Genomic DNA, 23048 nt, shown 5'->3' on the forward strand with positions numbered 1-23048 from the left:
GCGCAGAGGGTTTTCCATGGAGCTCCAAATCAGGTTAGCCCTCTTTGTTGGCACTGAGGCTGAAGGTCCTCAAGGCTACTGTGCCACTGAGCTTAGGTGGGGGGATGGGAACAGCCCCCAGTTAAATCGCCACAGACCCAGCTGTTCTTACCAAAGTTTAGCATTTTCTTGAATAAGCACTTTTCAATTTGTTATATGCCTTTGGTTAATTTCTGGAGTTCTTAAATGGAGTGGTTTTTTTTTTTTTTTGACAGTTTTGTCCAGTTTTTATCATTGTTTTTTAGGGAACAGTTTTTCCAAGGTCCTCATTCCACCATTCCAGAGGTGTCCTACATCTTGCTGATTTAATTTTACTTTTTGTATATATAGAACACTAATATACTTCCAGAGTCAAAATTATACGGAAAGGTCTACTGAAATATGTCTCCCTCTCATAACCCTTCCATCCTAATTCTGCCTACCTCTCATAGGTAACCAATTACAGTATTTTCTGTTTTATTTGTGTGTGATAGTGTATGAGTTGTGTGTGGTGTGTATGTTATGAAACATATATAGTTATTTTCTCATTTCCCTTTGTTTATTACACACCACACAAATGTAGCATTCTCCATGTGCCCTTTTGTATTTTGCTTTTCTCACCTAACAGCATCTCCTAGGAATCACTGAATATTCATTCATGGAGAGCTTTCTCATTCTTTCTTACAGTTGCATGGTGTTCCTCGGTGTGTACGTACTGAAGTCTTTTCAACCAATCTCCTATGCTTATATGTGTAGGTAGTTTTTGGATGGCAGCTGTGCTCACCATTCTGTGGCCAGTGCTTTGGTTAGTTTCTAATATTTTGTAATTGCAAATAATACTGTACTGAATAATCTTATGCATATTTTTGCATATTGTTGAATTCCTAAATTCCTAAAAGTGGGATTCCTAAAACTGGGATTGCTAGGTTGAAATAAATACACATTTAGTTTTGTTAAATATTGTCAAATTCCCCTCCATTGGGACAGTGCCATTTTGCATTCACACCAATAGTGTGAGACTGTTTCAACACAGCCTCACCAGAGTATGTTATTAAGATTTTGAATTTTTCTTGCTCTAATAGGTGAAAAATGGTATCTCAATTTAGCATTAGCTTGTATTTATCTTTTTATGAATGAAATTGCAATCTTTTCATAAGTTTATGGTACATTTTTAGATATCATTTCCTAAACCGTCTGTTTATATCTTTTGCCTATTTTTCTATAGTCATTTTAGTCCTTTACTCCCTCAATTTTTAAAAGTTTTGTGTATATCATAGCCATTAGCCTTCTGTTGGTAATATGTGTTGCAAAGATTTCCTTCCATTTTGTCATTTGATTTTGCTTAAAGTATTTTTCTATGCAAGAGGTTTATTTTAATATATCTGTAGTCAAATTTATTGATCTCCTATTACACCTAGATTTGTAGTCATAGTTAGGAAGGCTTTTTCCTATGCTTAGTTTATAGAGGAATTCACTCCTATTTTCTTCTAATATTTGTGTAGTTATATCAAGGAAGTACCTATTCACTTGTATTTTCACAAGAGTTTTATTAGGAGTAGTTGATAAATTCTTGGAGGACTCATGTTTCTTCTTTAACTTATTAATATGGGGGAAATATTTAGAATTTTTCCGTCAGCATTCATAAATAATATTGGTCTTTTATTTACTGTTTATGTTCTATTTTTATCAGGTTTTTCTATCAGTGTTACACCTGCTTATAAAAAGTATTTGGAATAATTCCTTCATTTTCTGTGCTCTGAAACAATATATGTAAAATTAGAACTCTCTGGCCTCTAAAAGGTTTTGGTAGAATTCCTCTGTGAAATGTCCTGGATATGGTGCTTTCTTTTAGGATAGTTTCTTGAAAATATTTTATTTACTTTTTGGAAATTGGTGTGTCCAGGCTTTCTATTTCTACTGAGATTAATTTTAGATAAACTGTATTTTGCAAGGAAATTATTTCATCTGGGTTTTGCAAATTTTTTGCATAGAAGTGTACTAAGTAATCTATTATGATTTTTCAAATTTCCTCCACAGTAATAGTTACTTTCTCTTGTCACTTCTTTGGTGTTTGTGTTTCTCTCTTTTCTCCTTAGATTAGTTAGTAGTTTGTCTGTTTTGGGTTTTTTTGTTTTAAATAACCAGGATTTTGATTTTATTAATTTAGTCTTCCATTTTACTGTTTCCTGCCTCATTAATTTCTGCTTTTATCTTTATTTCCTGCCTTGTATTCTCTTTTCATTTACTGTGCTTTTTCTAGCTTTTTGAATTGGGATATTGGTATCTAGCTTTCTTTTCATGTGCATGTTTGTCTGGCTTTGATATCAGAGTAATACTCACCTCAAAGAATATGTTGCAAAGTGTTCTCTCTTCTTCTGTTTTTTGTTTTTGTTGTTGTTGGCAGACTTTGAGAAGGATTGATGTTAATTCTTCTTTAAATTTTTGGTATAATTCACCAGTGAAGCCATCAGGTCCTGGACTTCTCTTCGAGTTTTTGATAACTGATTCAAACTTTTTACTTGTTATATGTCTGTTCAAAATTTCTATTTCTTCTTGAGTCAATTTTTGTAGTTCATGAGTTTTGAAGAATTTGTCCATTTCATCTAGGTTATCTAATTTGTTGGAGTACAATTTTTCATAGTCTTCTCTTATAATTCTTTTTATTTCTGTAAGGTCAATTGTAATGACCCCACTTTCACTTATGATATCTATTTGCATATTCTCTAGTTTTTTCTTAGACCATCTAGCTAAAGGTTTGTCAGTTTTGTTGACCCTTTCAAAAATAGATAATTTGGTTTAGTTTATTTTCTCTATTGTTTTTCTGTTCCACTCATTTCTCCATTTTCACATTTATTATTTCCTTTTTTCTGCTAAGTTTGGGTTTAGTTTACTTTTCTTTTTCTAGTTCCTTAATCTATAAAGTTAGGTTATTGGAGATCTTTCTTCTTTCTTTATGTAGGAATTTATAACTATAGTTTTCTCTATGAGTGTTGTTTTCTTTGCATCCCCTCCCTAAGTTTGCTATGTTTTCATTTTCTTTCCATCTCGAAGTATTTTCTAATTTTCCTTGTGATGACTTCTTTGACTCATTAATTTTATTTATTTGTTTGCTGAGTAAGATTCACCCTCAGCTAACGTCTGTGCCAATCTTCCTCTATTTTTTAGTATGTGGGCCATGAGCACAGCATGGCTGCTAGCAGAATGGTGTAGGTCTGCACCCAGCAACTGAACCTGGGCCACCGAAGCAGAGTGTGCCAAACTTAACCACTAGGCCTCTGGGGATGGCCCCTCATTAGTTTTTAAAGAGTGTGTTGTTTAATTTCCACGTATTTGTTAATTTTTGAGTTTCCTATTATTGATTTCTACCCTCATTCCATTTTGGTTGGAGAAGATACTTTGTATGATTTCAATTCAAAAAAACTTCATGAGACTGCTTTATGGCCTAACATGTGATCTATCCTGGAGAATATTCCATGTGCACTTGAGAAGAACGTGTATTCTGCTGTTGTTGGGTGGAATTTTCTATATGAGTTTGTTAGGTCTAGTTGGTTTTATAGTATTGTTCAACTCTTCTGTTTCCTTACTGATCTTCCGTCTGGTTGTTGTATCATGTTACTGAGTGTAGGGTATTGAAATCTCCAACTATCATTGTAGAACTGTTAATTTCTCCCTCCAGTTCTGTCAATGTTTGCTCCTTATATTTTGAGGTTCTGTTGTTTGATGTATATACAGTCACGTGTTGCTTAACAACAGGGATATGTTCTGAGAAATACATCGTTGGACGATTTCATTGTTGTGCATCAGAATGTACTTTCACAAACCTAGATGGTATTTTTATGGTAATTCTTTTTAATCCATTCTGCCAATTTCTGTCTTTTGATTGGAGAATTTAATCCATTTACATTCGAAGTGATTACTGATAAGGAAGGATGTCTGCCATTTTGCTTTTTGTTTTCTGTATGTCTTATACCTTCTTTGTTCCTCATTTCCTCCTTTACTGCCTTCTTTTGTGTTTAACCAATTTTTCGTTGGTATATAATGATTCTCTTCTCAATTCCTTTTGTGTATGTATTTTAGGTATTTTCTTAGTGGTTACCTTGAATGTTACATTTAACATCCTAAATTTATAAATCTAGTTTGAACTGACACTAGCGTAGCTTCAATAGCATACAAAAAGTCAGCTCCTGTATAGTTCCATCTCCCTCAAGTTGTTGTAGTCACAAATTATATCTTTATATGTATTGTACAGTCTGTGTATTGTATTCCCAATAACACAGATGTATAATTGTTTTATACATTTGTCTTTTAAGTCACATAGGAAATAAAGAGGAGTTGCAAACTAAAAGTACAATAATACTGGCTTTTATATTTACCTATGGAGTTAGCTTTTCTGGAATTCTTTATTTCTTGGTATAGCTTTGGTTACTTTCTCCGTGTCCTTTCATTTCAGCCTGAAAGACTCTCTTTAGTGAATTTTATAGGGCAGGTCTACAGGCAATAAAGTCCCTCAGCTTTTGTTTATCTGGGAATGTCTTAATTTCTCCTTCATTGTTGAAAGATAATTTTGCTAGATATAGAATCCTTGACTCACAAGTTTTTTTTTCCCTCTTTTAGCACTTTAAAAATTCGATCCCACTCCCTCTGGCCTCCATCCTTTCTGATGAGAAATCTGATGTTAATCTTATTGAGTATCCCTGTATACGATGAGTCACTTCTCTCACTCCTTTCATGATTCTGTCTTTTTCAACAGTTTGATTTATGATGTCTTTCTTGGAGTTCATTGAACTTCTTGGAGGCATAGACTCATCTTTCATCAAATTTGGGAAGTTGTTGGCTTCATTTCTTCAAATATTCTTCCTGCCTCTTTCTCTCACCTCGCCTTCTGGAATTCCCATTATGAGTATGTTGTTAAGCTTGATGGTATCTCACAGGTCCCTCAAGGTCTATTCATTTTTCCTTTGTCCTTTTTTCCTTCTGCTCATGAGACTGGATAATTTCAACTGATCTCTCTTCAAGCTCACTGATTCTTCTGCCCACTCAAATATGCTAATAAAACCCTCTAGTGAGTTTTTCATTTCAGTCATTATACTTTTCAGTTCCAGAATTTCTGTTTAATTCATTTTTACAATTTGTGTCTTTACTGATATTCTCTATGTATTCATACATTGTTCTCCTGGTTTCCTTTAGTTCTTTGTTGATGATTTCCTTTAGTTCTTTCAGCATATTTAACAAAGTTGATTTAAAGTCTCCGTCTGGTATTCAATGTCTGTGCTTCCTCAGAGACAGTTTCTGTTAATTTCCTCTATGAATGGGCCATACTTTTTCTTGTTTCTTTACATGCTTCATAGTTTTTTTACATGAAGCTTTACATGCTTCATAGTTTTTTTTTGTTGAAAACTGGATATTTGGGATATTATATGTAGTAACTCTAGACATCTGATTCTTTTCCCTTCTCAGGATTTTTTTTCTTGATGTGAGTTGAAGCTGTTTGTTTAGTGACTTCTAAACTATTTTTGTGAAATCCATATTCTTTGTCATGTGTGGTCTCTGAAGTTATTGTTCCTCTAGCTTGTGTTCAGCTGGTGTTTTGACAGAGATTTTCTTGAGTGCCAGGAATACAAAAAGGGAGAAGGAGAGGGAAGAAAACAAAAAGTAACAGAACTCTCCCAATCTTTGCAGGTTAGCTCTGTGCTGGGACAATCCTTTAAGACTTGGCCAGGCTGTCTGCAAGTCTTCCTGTCTGAGGTGGGCAGAGATCAGTCAGAGGTGAAAGCTTAGTGTGTGCTCAGGACTTTTCTGAGGGTGCATCCTGCCCTGTGCATGCTCTTGGTTTTCTCAATTCCTCAGTATACACAGGTGCTTTTGAATGGCCTGATTTCCTGAAGAAACTCTCTCCCCAGCTTTTCCTTCCAGACTTTGTGCTCTATTGTATGCCTCAAACTGTATCCTTTTTCCACAGGTAGCCATGATTTGTTTGACCCCCTTATAGTATTTTCAAGGAATGTCCACCATTTTTCACCCTGAGTGAGTTCCATGTTAGAGGAAACAAAGGCAATCACCTTGTGTCAGTCCTTTAGGCAACCCCCAGATGATACAGAACACAGTTCTTTGAAAATGAGATCTGCTCTGCTCCCTCCAGAACCAGGGAGCAGGGCCCCAAAGTAGGAAAGTGGGCTGCCGTCTTCAAGACTGCCACTGAGCTAGGGAAGGCAGTATTGCAAGGACAATAAAAACGCCACAGAGCTCTCTTACAATTTTTAATTTGCCTGTTTCTGGGTTTGGTGTTCACTTGCTTGCTTTAAACCTTTGCCTGCTTTCTGGAGTTCTGACGAAGTTGATTCTGGATTTACTTCAAAGGTTTTGCTTGAGCTTTCAATGTTTCTGTGAAGGGAAAGGCCCTCAGATGTACCTAGTCCACCATTTTGGCTGAGGTCACTCACTTTCCTCACATTTGTTGACAGGGCATCTTAAGCCTCATCTCCTGACTGCATTCAGAGGCTTGCAGTGGTGGGCAGGTGGCTAGAGCACGGTTGGAATTTGGTTCATTTTGCCATTTACAGATAATTTGAAGGCCACGGTATTCTGTTTCCTAGTGGTGCTGAAGGCATAGGTTGTCTACACTTTTATTTGCACTTCTTGTTGGGTTTATGTTTTGGAGGAGGTGAGTAGGGAAATTTGAAACCAGAGGGGATGGGGAGCAGCATGCCATTGTTCTCTAAACCTGGCTGGAAATCTTTTAAAAGGATGCCTTTTTCTTAGTGCTTCTGTCTAATCCATCAGCAGGTCTTGTCACCCTTCTGGACTTTGCCCCCTCCTTGCCTTCTCTCCAGCCACCTCCCTAGTCAAAGCCACTACCAATTCTCTGCCTCGCTTGTTGCCCTTCCCTCTTCCCTGATCTGTTCCCACTCCTGCCTCTTTTCCTCCATTCTTCGCACAGTAGCCAGAGAGAATTCTTGAAATATAAAGTAGACCTTGCTGTTCTCCTCCTTAAAATGTTCCAGCGGCTTCCTGTCACACTGTCTTGAATCAGTTTCACTGGACACAGAGCCCAATTTGGGAATCCTTGTGCAGGTCACTTGTTGAGGAAGAACTCCATGGCAGGCAGCTGGGAAGCTGTATAGAGACGTCCTCAGAGTCGTTCCACCAGCTGCTAAGGGAGTTAGGGTATTTATCTCCCACTGCTGAGGCTGCCCCTCAGGGGATTCACTCTGCATCCTTTCTGGCCTGTCCCTGTGTGCTGCTGAGCAGAGCCCTGAGGTCAGAGATAGTGCTCACAAAAGCATCTGGTAAGGTTTGCATTAAGAAGCCTTTGGTGCGTATGGAACGTGAGTGCTGAGGGCACATGGGTGAGGCCCCTGTGCTGCCTGCATCTCCTTGAGAACAGGGACAATGTGTTCTTTACCTCTGTGTCCCCTGTGCCTGCCATACAACCCTGAGGTGCTTTGCTGAGCTGCCTGACCCACCCGCAGTGTCAGTCTCTTCCACAGCCAGTTAACACAGCCATTCTTCCCTCTGCTCTCTGGAACAGGCGATTTCCTAAGTAGTGTCGTCCTCTTTTCTCCATATTTCCTCTGATTATTGGAAATTCCTCATGTCCAAACAGTTTGACTCCTGGGCCCATTAAGAGGCCAGCAGCATTGGAATGGGGCCTACAGGGCCGTGCCGGACAGATGCGACCGTGTCTTTTCACGAAGTGGTGTCTATGCAAACTGGGGGTGTCATAGCTGAGAGCTCCCCTCCGGGCCCCTTGCCCTCTCCTTGCCTCCCAGCACTCCTGCAGCCAGCAGGGATGGGGTGGGGGAGCCAGGCTGAGCCGATTATTTTTGACAATCAGTTGTTAACATAATTTTGACGTTAAGCCTCCCCCCAGCTCTGGGGTGGCTCTGACTGTGTCCAGGCTCCAGCTTGGGGAGCCATGGGGAGCCTCTCAGCCCCGGATCTGGCCTGGCTGGGAGGCGGCCTGGGAAGGGACCTGTGTTTCTCGAGCCCGCGCCCTCGGGGCCTGGGGGGTGGGGCCCAAGCAGATGTCTGGGTTTGGTGGCCAGGGCCTGGAGCCGGATGCTGAGAACGAGGCCTGCAACTCATTTCCCCATTAAACATTCTGAGAACATCTGCACTGCTTTCCAAGGCTTCTCCCTCACTAATTGCTTTGATTATTGTGTGAAGTTAAGAACTGGCACATTTCCGTGATGTTGTGATGAAGGTGAAAAGATCGTTCTTAATTAGATTAAAAACATTTTTTTCTTCCTCTGTAATTTCGCCTTGAAAATCAAGGCCACTTTTTTGTTTTCTTCATCCAAAGACCTCCAGAAACTTTCCTCCCCACCTCTCCAGAGGTTTCTTGGGAATGTCCTGTGAGCTCAACTCTTGGAGAAGACAGTGCTTAACCCAGATTCCATTGTATATTAACATTTCCTGGGGCTGCTCTTGCTGCCGGGAACCGTCCCCTGGAACTGTGTCTTGGGAGACCTGGACAGTGACTTCCTGGAGCATGGAGACCCCGGAGGGTCGCCCGATTTGTGTGGGTGGCTGTGTTGCTCCCTTTCCGTTTCCTGCACTCACTCAGGGTTGATCCTGTCCTGGCTCTGTCACTGCTTGTCCTCCTCAGCGCCCCCGCTATTTGGACCCAACCCTTGGGCCCACAGAACCATTTCCGTTCCCTCTCAGATTTGCGTTTTCTGAACCCTGTAAGCCCCAATGTGAGGGGCGGCTCTGGGGCTGAGGGTCCTTAGTGCTCTCATCTCTGGCGGTGTGGATTGGTCAGGATTCCCAAGGTCACCACTGACCGTCACATCACTGTTGCTTGTGCTTGTGTCAAGTCTACTCTGCAGGCTGTTGACTGGCTGAGATCCAGCATGTCTTGCAGCTTGCTTCAAACATCCTCTTACCCCAAGGTGTGGAGAGGGGGTTGGCATCACAGCAGAAAGCAGGCCACCAGCTTTAGGGAGCCGCTCCCCAAGAGCTCCCTGGCCGGTTGCAGAGATAACTTCTTTCCCATCAGCTTTCGTCCTCTGCCCTGTGCTCCCCAAAGCGCAGGGAGGGAAATTCGAGTAGTTCAGCTCTTGTGTAACCCTGTCGCCCCAGACCCATTCCCTCAGGCTCACGCCTCACCCCCAAGTTTGTCACACACATTCCTAAAGACTCTCTCGGTGACAAATGATGGAACCCCAACTCAAACTAGCTGAAGCAAAAAGGAGACTTTTTTTTTTTTTTAGCTCACACATCTGGACCCAGCTGTTTCAGGCACAGCAGGACTCCAGGGCTGGGATGATCTTGCTTGCTTGCTCTCACTCTCCCCCAACCCGCCTTGTTCTCTCTTCTGCTCCCCCTCTTCCTCTTGGCCCCTGGGATGGCTTTGTCCTCAGAAAGCCACTTTCCAATGGAGGCAAGATGGCTGCCAGCTCTGCAAACCCAACAGAAAGAGGCCCTCTCTTTGCCCATCATTCCTGCCAGAGCCTGAGGCCAGGCTCACACTGGCCCCAAGCAGGGTATGAGCCGTCCTCAGACCTGCCTCTGATGTCCAAGGCCTGGGCCACAGGCCCCCTCTGGGAACGGCCAGTGGGTACCTGAACCCTGCAGCCTGGGATGGGGGAAGGCTGTACCCTCTCAGGAAGATTTGAGAAACTGTTCCCAGAAGCCAAGCCTGGCTGCTGGACAGGCAAAAACAACAGGTGTCCACTCAAACAAGGTATTTTCCTGAGCGGAACTGGGTGCCAGCTGTGACCATACATTTTCACTCCACTCTTTGCCCTGCTCCTGGCAGCTGTTGTGGGAATGGCTTTTACACTTTCTGTCCGTGTCTCTTACTTCTCGCCTCTGAGTGGAGACACAGGTGGCAGTGTGGCTATGCTGGCTTGGGGACTGTGAGCCGGGCATGGGCAGCTGGCATAGGCCTGGGGCCGCGGCTCAGCAATGTCACGCAGGGCCTGGCTGCAGCTGTCCGGATGCCCTGGGGAGGGGGTTCTCGTTCACGGTGCAGGATCTGCAGGGCTTTGGCAAGTCTGCCAAGAGCTGGGTGGATTTCTTGGGGGGGGGGGGGCAGCCCGGGAAAGGGCTCTGACTTGGGAAGGACATGGGAAGCTTCTGTTTATCCCTGTGGGGTGAGCTGGCTCAGGCAACGTGCCTGTGCCAGGCCCTGGAGGGACATGGGGGAGGTGGAAGGCGAGGCCCCCGTGCTGAGGATCTGGCATAGACCTGAGGGCAGGCACACATAATAAGCCCCGCGCCCATCCAGGGGAGGGGGCAATCTGCAGAGCCGTGGAAAGCTTTGTGGAGGACTTGGGTTACACCTGGGAGATTAGACAGGATTTTAATCAGTCACGAGGCAGGGTGGGCCGGGTGAAGTTACCAGGGAGGGCCCAGAAACCGGAGAGACTCTCCCAGGGCAAAGGGCAGAGGGCAAGGGGGGGTGAGGGTGGGGGGGGGGCGGGGGCCTTACAGCAAGTTTGACTTAGTGCTGGAGTCCTGGCCTAGTCTGTGTGACCAGGGGCATGATTTATAGCCTTTCTGAACCTTAGTTTGCTCATCCAGAAATGGGGATCAAAGCTGCCACTCCAAAGGGCTGCTGTGAAAATGAAATGAGGTCACAGTTGAAGCAGAAGGTGGAGAAATGGGATTTCCCTTCCTGCATTTCAGGGCAGCCAAGTGTGTCCCAGTGCTGGGGATGAGCTGGCCTTGCTGTGAGAGTGAGGGACTGGAATGGGCAGGTGGCAGGGGCTGGAGAAGGAACCAAAGTAAGTGAGACCAGGCGCTCCTCGGAGTGGAAGGCCTTGAGGACGTTTGTGGCGAGAGAGGGCTCTCTGCAGCCACGTGGACTGCCACAGGCTGGGCGGAGGGATGCAGGATGCTCTGACAGACTCTGGTAACTCCAGGACAAGATGTGCAGGGCCGTGGGATGGAGAGTGAGGCACAGATATGGGAGACTGCCACAAATTATTGTTTCCTGACTTGGAAAGGGAACATCCAAGATAGAAAATAAGGAAATGATAAGGAAAGAAAAAGAAAATCACCCCCGGTCTCTTCACCCAAAGACAAACACAGTTAATATTTTGATCTGTTTCCTTCTAGTCATTTTTCTGTGCGTGTATTTTTCTAAAGAAAATTAAAATCACCCTATCGAGCAGGGCCTCTGGCTGGAATGGAAGATGCTGTGCTGTTTGGTTCCTGCTCTCTGGAGAGAGGGTGAGACTTGGCAGCCAGTGTCGCCAGCTGTGGTAGTCGCCACGCCAGAGGCTGTGTTCGCCATCCCAGACCTCCCATTTTCCTAGAAAACAAAATTGTTTTGTTCTGCCCTGAACACTTAGGCCCAGATTCTGGCCTTGACAAGGCAAAGGCAGCCAAGGAATTAAAGCATCGAAAACTGGGACTGTCTTATGAAAGTGTGACTTCACTGTCACCAGGACACAGTGCTCTTTTTTCCCCGAGGTCTGGCACTCCGGATGGCTCACCTGGCGTGGCTCTGCTGCCCTCCTCGGGGTCCAGTGTCCAGATGAGCTGCCCTGTCGAGTCCACCATGGGCTCGGCCTGCCATGCTGCTGGGAGGCCAGGGCTGTTGACTGTCTTTTCACATCTTTGTGAAACACCAACCTCAGGCTCCTTGGTGGGGGTGACAAGTTGGGTCTCTTGGGACACAGCATTTACCCCAAAGCCCTTGCCTGAAGGAAGCAGTGTGCCACTGTGTTGGCCAAGGATCTAAATCCCCACCCAGCAGTCCCTGCAGCTTCCTGCAGGTCCCTGACCAGGCTGTGACTGCAGGTGAGCGAAGGGAGGGGCTTTGCAGCCCTGCTCACCGCCTGCCCGCGGTGGGGGAGGCAGACCCCCACCCTCCGACACAGAAGCTGGGCAGAGCAGCGCCTTTCCTGTTAATTTGGAAAAACAAACCTGCGGGGCCCCTCTCTTCACCCTTTGCTGTGGGGCCCCATGTGCCGTTCCCAGGATTAAACCAAACAGCACACATTCCTCTCTGGCAGGTGCAGGCCCCACCCGCTCTGGGCAGCCAACCGATATGCACATTTTAATTTCCTAAAAGGCCAGGCTGAGCCTTTCTCAGGGGTCAGGTGGCTCACCCTTGGCTCATGGGCTTTAGAGATGGCACTTGTCATCTCGGGTGTTTGGAAAGCAGCCCTGCTTTCCAGTCACCACTCCACCATTCCTTCCTTCTGTATACAAGTGATGCAGACATAAAAATATGTATTTGTGTTCTTTTTCCTTTCCTTTTTCTTGAAAGAACATTTGAATCCTGGACGAAGTCTTAGCTCTGTCACTTGACAACTGTATAATATAACCCAGGGTACTTGAATCTCTGCCCCGAATCTCTAAAATGGGGACGGTAAATGCTCCCGCCAGGTCCCAGACCTGTGAGCCTTTGAATGTGCATGCATTCTTCAAGGCTTACCGGCTACTTTCCTGTGCTTTCTGAGAATGTCACGGGCAGAGAGCCCTTCACTCCGAGCCCTTCTCCCGGGTGTGACTAAGTAATGTCTGTGCGGTTTCCTGCTGGAAGTCTGCCCCTCGCCCCGATGGGCTGTGAGCTCCCTGAGTTTATTTACATCTCTCTGATTACTAGTCAGGCACAACACCTTTCCACGTAGTCATCGCCCATTTGGATTCCTCTTTTGTAATGTGCCTGTTTGTCTGTTGTCCGTTTTTCACTAAGTTGTTTATATTCTTCTTATTGATTTGTATGAGTTCTTTATATTTTGTGGATACTATTCTTCTGTGGTTGTCTTTTCACTCTTTAAGGTGTCATTTGATGATTAGCTCTTAATTTTAACGTAGTCAAATTAAGCAGTCTTGTCCTTTAGGGTTATTGCTTAAGTTTTAGAAAATCCTTCCAAACCCTGAGGTCACAAAGGCATTCTTTTAGATTCAAGCATAAAGGCTTTATAGTTTTGCTTCTCTTCATTAGTCTTCAGTTGCGTGGAATGTCAAGAGTGAATTTTTGGTGTATGGTGTGAGGTAAGGGTCCAATGTACTGTCTTTCCCATGTGGACAGCCAACTGACCCTGAACATCCTCTTCCCACCATCTGCAGGCCCCTTCTGATACACAGCAAGCATCCAAATGTGTGTGGGCTATTTCCGGACATTCAATCCTATCCCCTTGGTGTGTGTGTCTCTCTCTGCATCAGCACCACAACGTCTGAATGACCAATGCTTCGTAACAAGTACTGATGGCTGGGAGAGTGAGTTCTTCCACCTTGTTGTTGTTCAAGAATATTGTTGATTCTTGGCTTTCTGCACTTCCAGATCAATTTTAGAATCAGCTTGTCCAAGGTTCCAATACAGAAACCTTGGGATTTTTATTAAGATTTGGGGACAATCTTTTCAATATTCAGTTTTCTAGTCAATGGAACAAAAGCATATTTCTCCATTTATTTATGTATTCTTAAATGTCTCTCATTAAGATTTTATCATTTCTCCTTAGACTTCTTGTATCTTCTTAATTACATACTAAGGATTTTTTTGTACTATTGTACACAGGTTTTTTTCACTTTTTACTTAAAAATAACTTTTTGACTTACAAAAGAGGCAAAAATAGTACAGAGAGTCCCCATATACCTTTCACCAGCTTCCCCTAACATTAGCATCTTATTTAACCATGGTACAATTATCAAAACTAAGAAATTAACATTGCGTCAATACTATTAGATAAGCTACAGTTTAATTAACTTATCTGGATTTCCCCAATTTAACTGCTAATATCCTTTTTCTCTTCTAGGATCCATCATCACATTTAGTCAGCAGGTCTCCTTAGTTTCCTCTGATCTGACAGCTTCTCAGTCTTTCCTTGTTTTTCATGACCTTGACACTTTTGAGGAATACTAGTCAGGTGTCAATGTCTCTCGATTTGGGCTTGTCTGATATTTTCTCAGGATTAGATTGGGGTTATGGGTTTGGGGAAAGAATGCCACAGAAGTGAGGTGCTTTTCTCACTGCATTGGATCAGGGTACATGACATCAACATGGTTCGTCACTGGTGATGTTAACCTTGACACGCTTGGTTAAGGCGATGTCAGCTAGGTTCCGCCACCATCAAGTTACTTTTTTCCTTTCCATGGTCTAGTCGTAAGAAGCAAGTCACTGTGTCCAGCCGACATTCAAGGGGAGGAGAGTTATAGTCTACCTCCAGCAAGAGAGAGTATCAAAGAATTGGTGTACCTATGTTAAAACCAACATAGCAATGAATAAATATTTGAGGGGAGAAACTTTGAAATTACCTGTTAAAGTTTCACCTACTAATTTTAGCACTGATCCGGGGATCTTGCCTGCAGCAAATATCATTGTGGTGTCCTAATGGTGGTTTTCTATTTTTCTCCTTCTTTCTACAATTATTATTTGGAATTCTTCCGTAAGGAAGATTTGTCCTGCTCCTCCAATTATTTATTTGTTAACCTGAATCAGTATGGACTCAGGAATATTTCTTTTTTCAGCTATAATCCAATGCTATTATTATTTATTTTGTTGCTCACATTATCCTAGCTTTGGCCATTGGATTGAGAATGGTATTTAGAAGCCAGGATCTGGGCACTGGGTGTGCCCATTGCTCCAGGGTTGTCACTACTTCTAGGGCCTGTCAGTGGACAGAGCTAGGAAATATATGTATGTACATAACCTGAGTATACACACATATCTATATTTATTTCTGTGTCTACATTAAGCTAAATATGAATTCATATGATGTTTCTGATCACAGAGTTTATTCACACCCCCCGACTCGGTCCGTTACTTGTTTTCTGTAGCAGTGAGAAACCTGGCTCCCATTATCTATGATTTATTTGTTTAACCCGCATGAACATGTAGTACCCCTATGAGAAACAAACCTACCAACTACAATAGTGGGTTTATGATAGTTTGTTAACTTTAGCCATGCCGTGTCTGGTCAAAAGATTGTTACTGAGACTTTGTAGGCCAGCTCCTTCTTCCCCTCCCCTTTCAGCACTGTCATACATTCGTTAACCCAGAATTCACTCGTCAGTCTACTCTCCATCCTAGAATCCTCCAACGGTCTCTTGATTTCTTTTTTAGTTTGTCCACAGTAAAATTCGCTCCTGGAGATGTACAGTTCTGTGAGTTTTGACAAATCCCTGAGGTCACGTATCCACCACCACAGCATTATACAGAGACGTTCCATAGCTCTGAAAGTTCCCTCATGCAACCCTTTTGAAGTCAAGTACTCCCCCTCCCCTAAACACTAGCAGCCATTGACCTGTTTTATGTCCCTTTATGTAGTTTTGCCTTTTCTAGAATGTCATATAATATGTAGCCTTTTGCATCTGGCTTCTTTCACTGCTTAGCAAAATGCATTTGAGATTCATCCATATTGTTGCATGACTCCTTTCTTTTCTTTTGACTGCTGGATGGTATTCCATTGCATAGATGTACCACGGTTTGTTTATCCACTCACCTATTGAAGTACATCTTGGTTGTTTTCAGGTTTTGGGAATTTGAGTGAAGTTGCTATACGTATTTATGTACAGATTTTTGTGAACATAAATTTGCAATTCACTTGGGTAAATATATGGGAGGGACCACTGGGTCACATGGTAAGTGTATGTTTAACTTTATGAGAAACTGCCACTCTTTCCCCACATGGCTGCACATTTTGCACTCCCACCAGCAAACATGTGAGAGTTCCAGTTGCTCTGCATCCTTGTGTTTGATGTTATCAGGTTTCAACTTTTTTTCTTTTGTTTTTTTTTAATGTAAGCTGAGAAGTAAGGCTCTAACTTTATTTTTTCCAAATATCTAAAATCGACACCACTTTTTAATTTTAGCCATTCTATATGGGTGTAGTGGTAGCTCATTGTGGATTTCAATAGCATTTCTCTAATAATTGATGTTGATTGATTTGAGCATCTCTTCACGTGCTTATTTGTAATCCCTTCTTAAAATTGGGTCATTGGCTTTCTTGTTGTCAAGTTGCAAGAGTTCTTTATATATTCTGGATTCAAGTCCTTGACCAGAGAGGTGCCGTATAAACATTTTCTCCAACTCAGAGGCTTGTCTTTTCATTCCCTCAGCAGTGTCTTTTGTAGAACAAATGCTTTTAATTTTGATAAAGTCCAATTTTTCAATTTTTTTCCCCCTTAATGACTGAGCTTTTGGTGTCGTACATCAAAACTCATTGCCAAATCCAAGGTCCAGAGATTTTCTTCTATGTTTTCTTTGAAATTTTATAGTTTGTTTTACTTTAGTTTTTTTAGTAAGATTGTATACAATACCTTTTACACTTTCATCTTCTGATTGTTGATGATATCCCACAATATTAGGCAGAAATGGTAAATGTTTTAAAATTTACACACACACATTCACAAATTTATATTACAACTAAATTTAAGAGACAGTTGTATTACTTTGGGATGAGAAAACCTTCCTTTTTAAAAATGCAAAAAAATAGGTGTCAGTTTAAAAACAGAAAACATTTCTATGATAGAAACAACCAAATAATTAAGGTTAAAATAACAAAGATAGCCTGGGGAGGAGATCTGGGCCTCATGTGACACAGGGTTAACATCTCTAATATATAAAAAATTCCTACAAATCGACAAGCAAAAATGAGCAAATGATATGAACAGACAATTCCGTAGGAGGAAATCCAAACAGCCTCTGAGCCATAAAAGGCGTTCAGCGCAGAAGGAAAAACAGCATCCCAGTCTTCATCCACGCTTGGCGGGCCCTGCAAAGGCTGCCAACAGCTGGTTAGGTCATGGATGTGGGGAAGCTGGCACATTCACACGCTGCTGGTGGAATCTGAATTGCTACATTCTTGGGAAAACAATCCAGCAACATCTATTAAAATTACCAAGGAAGCACTCGCTCACCTGCCGCAGTGTCAGGTTTTCATAAAGATGGGTGGTGCGTCATCTTAAAGCAGTGGCTTAAAGCTAATGGAGCCTGAGTGTCCGTCAAACATGGAATGGAGAGAACTGTGGGAGATCTAAACTACGGACTTCTACACAACTATTAAAATAAGACTTAGATCCATGTCTGTATACCTGTAGAAAAATGAGATGAGCATGTTGTAGAGTGACAGGAACAAAGTGACAAGAACAGAGCCATCACATGTGCATAAAAGCAAGTCCTACCTGGTGTCAGCTGCTATGATGAGCAGAGAGGGATGAGCTAGGAATCCAGGTGGCAGTTAACACTGGTGACCACAGAGGAGGAAGGCCTTCGTAAATCTTTGAGTTGTTTCACTTTTTACAAGTACTTAATACTTTTACAATAAAAATTTTATATGAAAAAAAAGTTCAGATTGATAATCAGGGGACTAAAACATATTCTTAGTCACCCCTGAGCACCAGCGTCAGATTGCTGAGGGTGGGCCCAGGAATCTGAATGTTACAGCAGCTGTTGGGGCGGTTCCTGTGCCTCCCTTGGGGTGTGGGTGGTGGATGTGGCATCGTGGCCTGAGTGAGGGGCCAGGAGCTCTGTGGCTGTCCCACCCTCCCGGGCTTGTGATTCCTTGTAGGCAGTAGTCCTACCACCCTGGGTCTTCACTGGGGCGTCGCAAACCCTCTGTCCACATGAGTGATGGCCTGGTGGTAGGAATCAGTTTCTCTTACCAGACTTATGCTGGTCAGTAGCTTTATTCTTGACCTGAAATGTCAAGTGTGAACCTGGAGAGACACCTGGACACCTGAGCTCAGCCCAGGCACAGTCCTCATTCTAAGGAGGCATCACTGGCCTTCAGCCATTGAGGCCTCAGGCACGTGGGGGTCATCTTAGCCTGCCCAGATCCTCGGCACTGAGGCTTCGTGCACCATCTCTACTCCTCACCTGGCCCTGCGAGTGGGCATCTTGTCCATCTGCGGGGAGGGTCATGGTTTACAGGTCTGTCCCATGGCCAGGTTGGCAAGTTGGGGTGGGCATCTGAGTCCAGCTCTAGCCAGCCCTGAGCCCCTTTGCCATCAAGCCTTCCAGATGCCTAACATGGCCACAACTTTCCCCGCAGTGAAGAAGAGCCCCACGCTGCTAGAAGTGAGCACGGCCCATTTCATGAGAACCAACAGCTTTGCTGAGGACCTGGACTTGGAAGGGGAGACGCTGCTGGCTCCCATCACCCACGTGTCACAGTGAGTGCCCACTTGCCCGTGGATGATGGGCAGAGGGGTATAGGGCTCAAAGGGCTCAATGCTGGGACTTGGGTCTACTCACCCAGCACCCACCACTTGCTGCCTGCCCTCAGCAACCTGGGGCTACCAGCCACCATGGGCTGGCCCCAGTGCCTGGGCACCAGGCGAGGAGGGGAGCAGGGGCATTTCCCGCCGAGTCTGGGAACATGATCCTCTTGTTTTGACTTATGGAAAACCAGACTGATCATTTTCCACTTGTTTTCGTGCTTCGAGCGTCTGAGAAGATTGTTTTTCTCTCCCCTAGCCCCCTCCCACGCCCCCCAAAAAGAGACGACTTTGTTTTTCAGCACTTCCCCGTGGAACCCTGGCCCAAGGCACGGGGCAGATGCCGAGTGCTGTCTGCCAGTTGCCGCTGCTGTCCTCAGGGGCTCCTTCAGGTGGAGGAAATGGCTGATTTTCCACGCCTTCCAGTTGGCCTTCCCCGGAGGCACAGCTGGCCTGGGATGCATGCCCGTCCTCCCCCGCCGTCACGGCATCGCCAGGCCAATCCCCGGGGCCCGGCCGTGGTGTGATTCCCCTGTGACATGTGACTCGGTACTCCCTGCCAGGGCACCCAGCGGTGATAGCCTGTGGCGGGGTCAGCAGGGCATTCGGGCCCATTCTGGCTGCCACCCCACTGGGGATCCCCTGAGAAGTCTTTCTGTTCCGGGATGTGTAAGCGGCACTCTCAGCCCTTCCCAGGGGCACTTGCCGGCACTCTTTCCTTCTCTCTACAGACAGCTCCCTAAAGGGTATCAGGCTCTCCAGGCTTTCTAGGGGTCTTGAGGTTGTCCTGAACCATGTGTGCCTGTGTCAGAGTGAGGCCCTAGGCCTGCTGCCGTTGCTGCCAGCCAGCTGTGGCTTTTGCCTGGTAGGTAACTGAGGAAGTTGGGACCCGAATTACAGGGTCTCCTGGCTGCTCATGTGACCTGAGGACTGGTAGAGTCACGTAGCAGAATGAGAGAAGGATAGGGTTGTCTCGAGGTGGTATTCTGACCAGACAGGACCCGCTCGCCATCTTTCCAGGTCCCCCAGGCTCACAGAGAGGTTGGCAGCACCCCGTGGTTGGCAGGGTGTACATAAGAAGTGTTCACAGGTCTTGGTGGGAGCCAACCGGATCACTGGTGACTTGTCCTCGTGGACTCAGCACCAGAGCAGGCTTCTGAGTTACCCCAAGGAATGGGGCTCTGAACTCTGGGTCCGTCCTGGAGATGACCTGCCAGGCTCACTTGATAAATGGGCAGTGCAGAGGTGTGAGCAGCAGCAGGTTGTGCAGGTACGTGTCAGCGCCTGAAGGCAGAACGCCAGCTTACCACTTTGGCTGAGGCCTGTACAGAGTCCAGGGCATGAAGAGACTCCAAAGTGGTAAAAGTTGGAGTTTTGTAGCTGGTATTGTGTGCAACACAGGTGGCAGTGCCTGCTCAGAGCAAGGGCAGTCAAGAGCCCGCTGAGAACTACAAACCTCGTGTGGTTGGACACCACCCAGGCCTCAGCCTGCCCCTTCTTGTCTTCCTGGCCTCTCTCCTGTCAGAGCTCATTTTCTGTCATTCTCTCAGCCGTGGCCCAGCCCCCAGATTGTAGATACAAGGAGTTGCACCCTGGGAGGACAGGGTTGTCACCCACCACCCATCCAGCCGGGCAGTCAGGCCTCATCAGCTCCCTGGGCTCTGAGGCCCAGGGTGAGGGTGGTGAAAGACTGGAGTCTGAGATGGCCCACCGCTGCTTTGGGCAGTCACCCCTTTTGAGGTGAGGGCTGTCCACGCTGGCACACACCAAGCTTCTTGGGGCCAGAGGCTGCCCATCTGCCCAGGGAGCCCCAGGAGGCAACGCAAGCCAGTGTAGCTGCATCGTCAGGGGCGCTTGGCCACTTCTTGTCCTCCTCCTACGAGACAGAGGCCATCAGACCGGAAACACCCCAAGCTCTCTGCTTGCAGTGGGCCTGCTGCATCATCATCCAGAGAGCCTGCTATGGGACTTCTTAGGCCAGCATTCCCACACTTTGGCCAGTTGGTTGTAGGAAAGGAGTGTCTTCTGTCACCTCCAGTGCTGGCTGGGCCTAGGTAAGGCCAAAACACCAGTCTTCACCTGACTGGGTTCCCACCCTAACCTGCGAACGTCTTTCCCAGTGCAGACCCGTCCAGAAGCAGTGGATGTGAGCAAGGTAGGAAGGAGCCCAGGCGTGGTGCACGGATGAGGGGTCTTTGGTTGTGGCTGGGAGCAGGGAGACCGAGATTTCAGTTGAGGGGCCACCTGGAGGCACTGTGGTCTGGTCAGGGCAGAGTCAAGGCTGAGATGGCAGGGGATCTGTGAGCCTGCGTCCTCAGTAGTTGGGGTACCGTCCCTTGAGGAGCTCTGGTCAGAACGGTAGGATGCAGGCCAATGAAAGTGGTGTCAGGGCCTCAGAACCCAGCTGCAGGCTGAGCAGAGGGCCCACCACCATGGCTGGAGGAGGAGCTAGCCCCGGTGGGCACCGTGTTTACTCAAGGCTACACCGACCTTTGGGGCGGGAAGGCAGGCCAGGCCTTTGTGCCTATGCTGGGGCCGCATTCCTCTGCCTCCTGCACGGCCGACCTGGTGATTGATGCCCCTAATTAAACTCGGCTCCAGCTGCTCAGGGACGTGGCTCCCACGAGCAGCCCAGCTCTGTGGACCCCAAGAGAGGAAGAGAGGTGCACGCCCTGATGTGTGTGTGCAAGGGACAGGGATGTGCATGGGGGTCTTGCAGGGGGCAGAGTGGGTGGGAGGCAGTTACTGAAAAACAGATCCATTTTTCTTCAGCATTTTACTGATGTTAAATGTATTACCACGTTGGGCCAGTTCCAGAATTCAAATTAAAAGCATAAATAAAGACACATTTTGTTTCCATCTCAAGCTCTCCCCGCCCGCAGGGCCCCAGGGAGGTGAGGTCACTGCAGCCTTGATTACGGGAAGGTCCCTGGGGCTGGGCGAAGCTCCTTTTTCCGGGGCCTGTTGGCCATTGGTGGAGTGAGGGGTGGGGGGCCCGGGGTCTGCAAGCAAGCCTGGTCCAAAACTAGGGAGCCGCCAGCGAGCAGGGGCCAGGGTCTAGTAGGCTGGGGAGACGGTGGCTTCAGCCATGCCAGCTCTGTAGGCAAATCCCAGTGTCCCTGTGCAGTCCCAGGGCCCTCACCCAGCTCTGGCACATGCAGCTTCCCACACAGCTTTCAGGGAGATAGTCTTCTGGGTCCAGCAGGGCCAGAAGGGAGCCTGTCTGCCTCAAGCTCCCTGCGCTCTGTCCCCCCTACCCAGAGCCTTGCCACAGGGCTTCCAAGGGGCAAGTGTAAGGTAGAAACAGGGCGTATAGAGTACAGTATGGGGGACCAAGGGAGCTCCCCACCAGGGGAGGAGAGCCCTGTACCCCAATAAGAGCTGAGATGAGTTCCGGGGATCCTGCTTCACCCACTGTCTTCTGCCCACGGAGAGTCACTGGCAGGATAGTGGTGGTGGGGTGGGGGGAGGCACCCACCCATTTGTGCATCCCTTGCCTTGAACATTGTGTCCCTATCTGGAACGCCCTTGTCACTCATTGCAGCCATCAGATTCCTACTCATCTTTCCGATGTCTGCTAAGGCATCCCTGCCTCAGCCAGGATGCCTGCGGGCCAGGCAGCCGCATCCTCCTCCAGCTCTAGAGGCCCTCAGTACCAGCTCCCTGAGCCTTCAGTACGGCGCCTGGGACCCTTTTTGGGGGTCTGTCTCCCTGCCTGGCCCTCAGCTCCTAGGGAGCAGGGAGTGTGTGGCTCCTCTCCACCTCTCCCTCGCCAGCATCCCTAAAGCCCCAGGCCAAAAGGAGCTCTAAGACTGCTGCTCCTGCCCAAGGCAGACAGGATCCTCCCAGCCAAAGCCTGGCCAGTCCCTCCCAAGGGGGACATGAAGCAAGCTCGGCATGGGTGCTAGCACACAGGGCCTGGGATGGCAGGGTTAGAACTGGCCTCGGCATGAGGATCTGTGGTTCTGAGCTCTGGGCTGTTAGCGGAAGTGGCCTGGGTACCCTTCTCCCAGCAACCTTGGGAGATTGCAGCCATTTCCATGAAGTCCCCTCCCCAGCTACAGAGTCAGCGAGGACTGGCTTGGAATTCACATCTGCCCCATCAGTTGCACATGGATGCCCAAGACAGATGGTGCAAGAGGCCAGGCCCTCCATGAGCACAGCAGCCTATGGTTTCCCAAAAGGGTCCCCCCAGAAGAGTTGGTCCCTGGTCCCCTCCATCTCTTCTGTCATGGCATCTTGGATGGGCGAGACTCAGCTCATGTTTATTAGCCACTCCCCATTCTGCTCTGCAGGCGGAGAGTGTAGGGCAGCACTCTGTCCACTGAGATGGGCCCGGGAAGGGCCAGGGGCCTTCCAGGAAAGGCAGGCATGGGAGGCAGGGCCGAGGCTAGGGCACTGCAGGGCCCCCACCAGGTGACCGTGAGCACCTCCCCAGCAAGCATGTGCTTGCGGGCCTCCTGCAACATGACAGCCTGTAGATCCTTGAGCAAAACCAGCCCTGTGTGCGTTAATTAGAATTTCCATGTCTTCAACTTTCTCCTGGACCCTGCAGAATCTCACGCCAAAACGTTCAAGTTTCTCTTTTCCAGCGAGGCCGCTGTGGCCTGGCTTTCATCCACATCACTACTAATGTCTCCTGAATTCTGCGTTTGTCAGCGAGGCCAGGGCCAGCCCCATGCCTTCTGGAAATGGGGGCAAATGTCACAAAGCTCAGCCCCACTCTTGGCTCCGTGGACCCCGGGCTAGCTCTTTTGATGAGACCAGCTTTGCCTAGGACATTTCAGACATACCCAGGGCCCACTGCAGCCCACCCCCCTGGACCCAAGGAGGCACCAGGCACTGTACCCCTGCAAGAGCCTGAGCTCCTCACTTTGTTTCTCACCCTGCAAACCTTGGTGGGAAAGGAT

The 23048-nt window shown here is 46.7% G+C and overlaps 2 protein-coding genes across 6 annotated transcripts in view; one reads left to right on the forward strand and one right to left on the reverse strand.

Moving 5' to 3' along the window:
• The window catches only part of KCNQ1 (potassium voltage-gated channel subfamily Q member 1), a 337726-nt gene that overhangs the window by 131792 nt on the left and 182886 nt on the right, over positions 1-23048 (forward strand). For 3 of the 5 annotated variants that reach the window (XM_070488420.1, XM_070488418.1, XM_070488416.1), the window contains one exon: positions 17973-18093. The exons of the other annotated variants lie outside the window; for them this stretch is intronic. In XM_070488420.1, coding sequence (XP_070344521.1) covers positions 17973-18093 — 121 coding nt within the window. The remainder of the gene's footprint in view (positions 1-17972; positions 18094-23048) is intronic. 5 annotated transcript variants of the gene reach the window in all.
• LOC139040826 (uncharacterized) overlaps positions 1-23048 on the reverse strand; it is a 92421-nt gene that overhangs the window by 35023 nt on the left and 34350 nt on the right. The gene's annotated exons all lie outside the window — the stretch shown is intronic.

This window comes from Equus asinus, chromosome 17, assembly GCF_041296235.1.
Source record: "Equus asinus isolate D_3611 breed Donkey chromosome 17, EquAss-T2T_v2, whole genome shotgun sequence".
In the NCBI taxonomy this organism is placed as follows: Eukaryota; Metazoa; Chordata; class Mammalia; order Perissodactyla; family Equidae; genus Equus; species Equus asinus.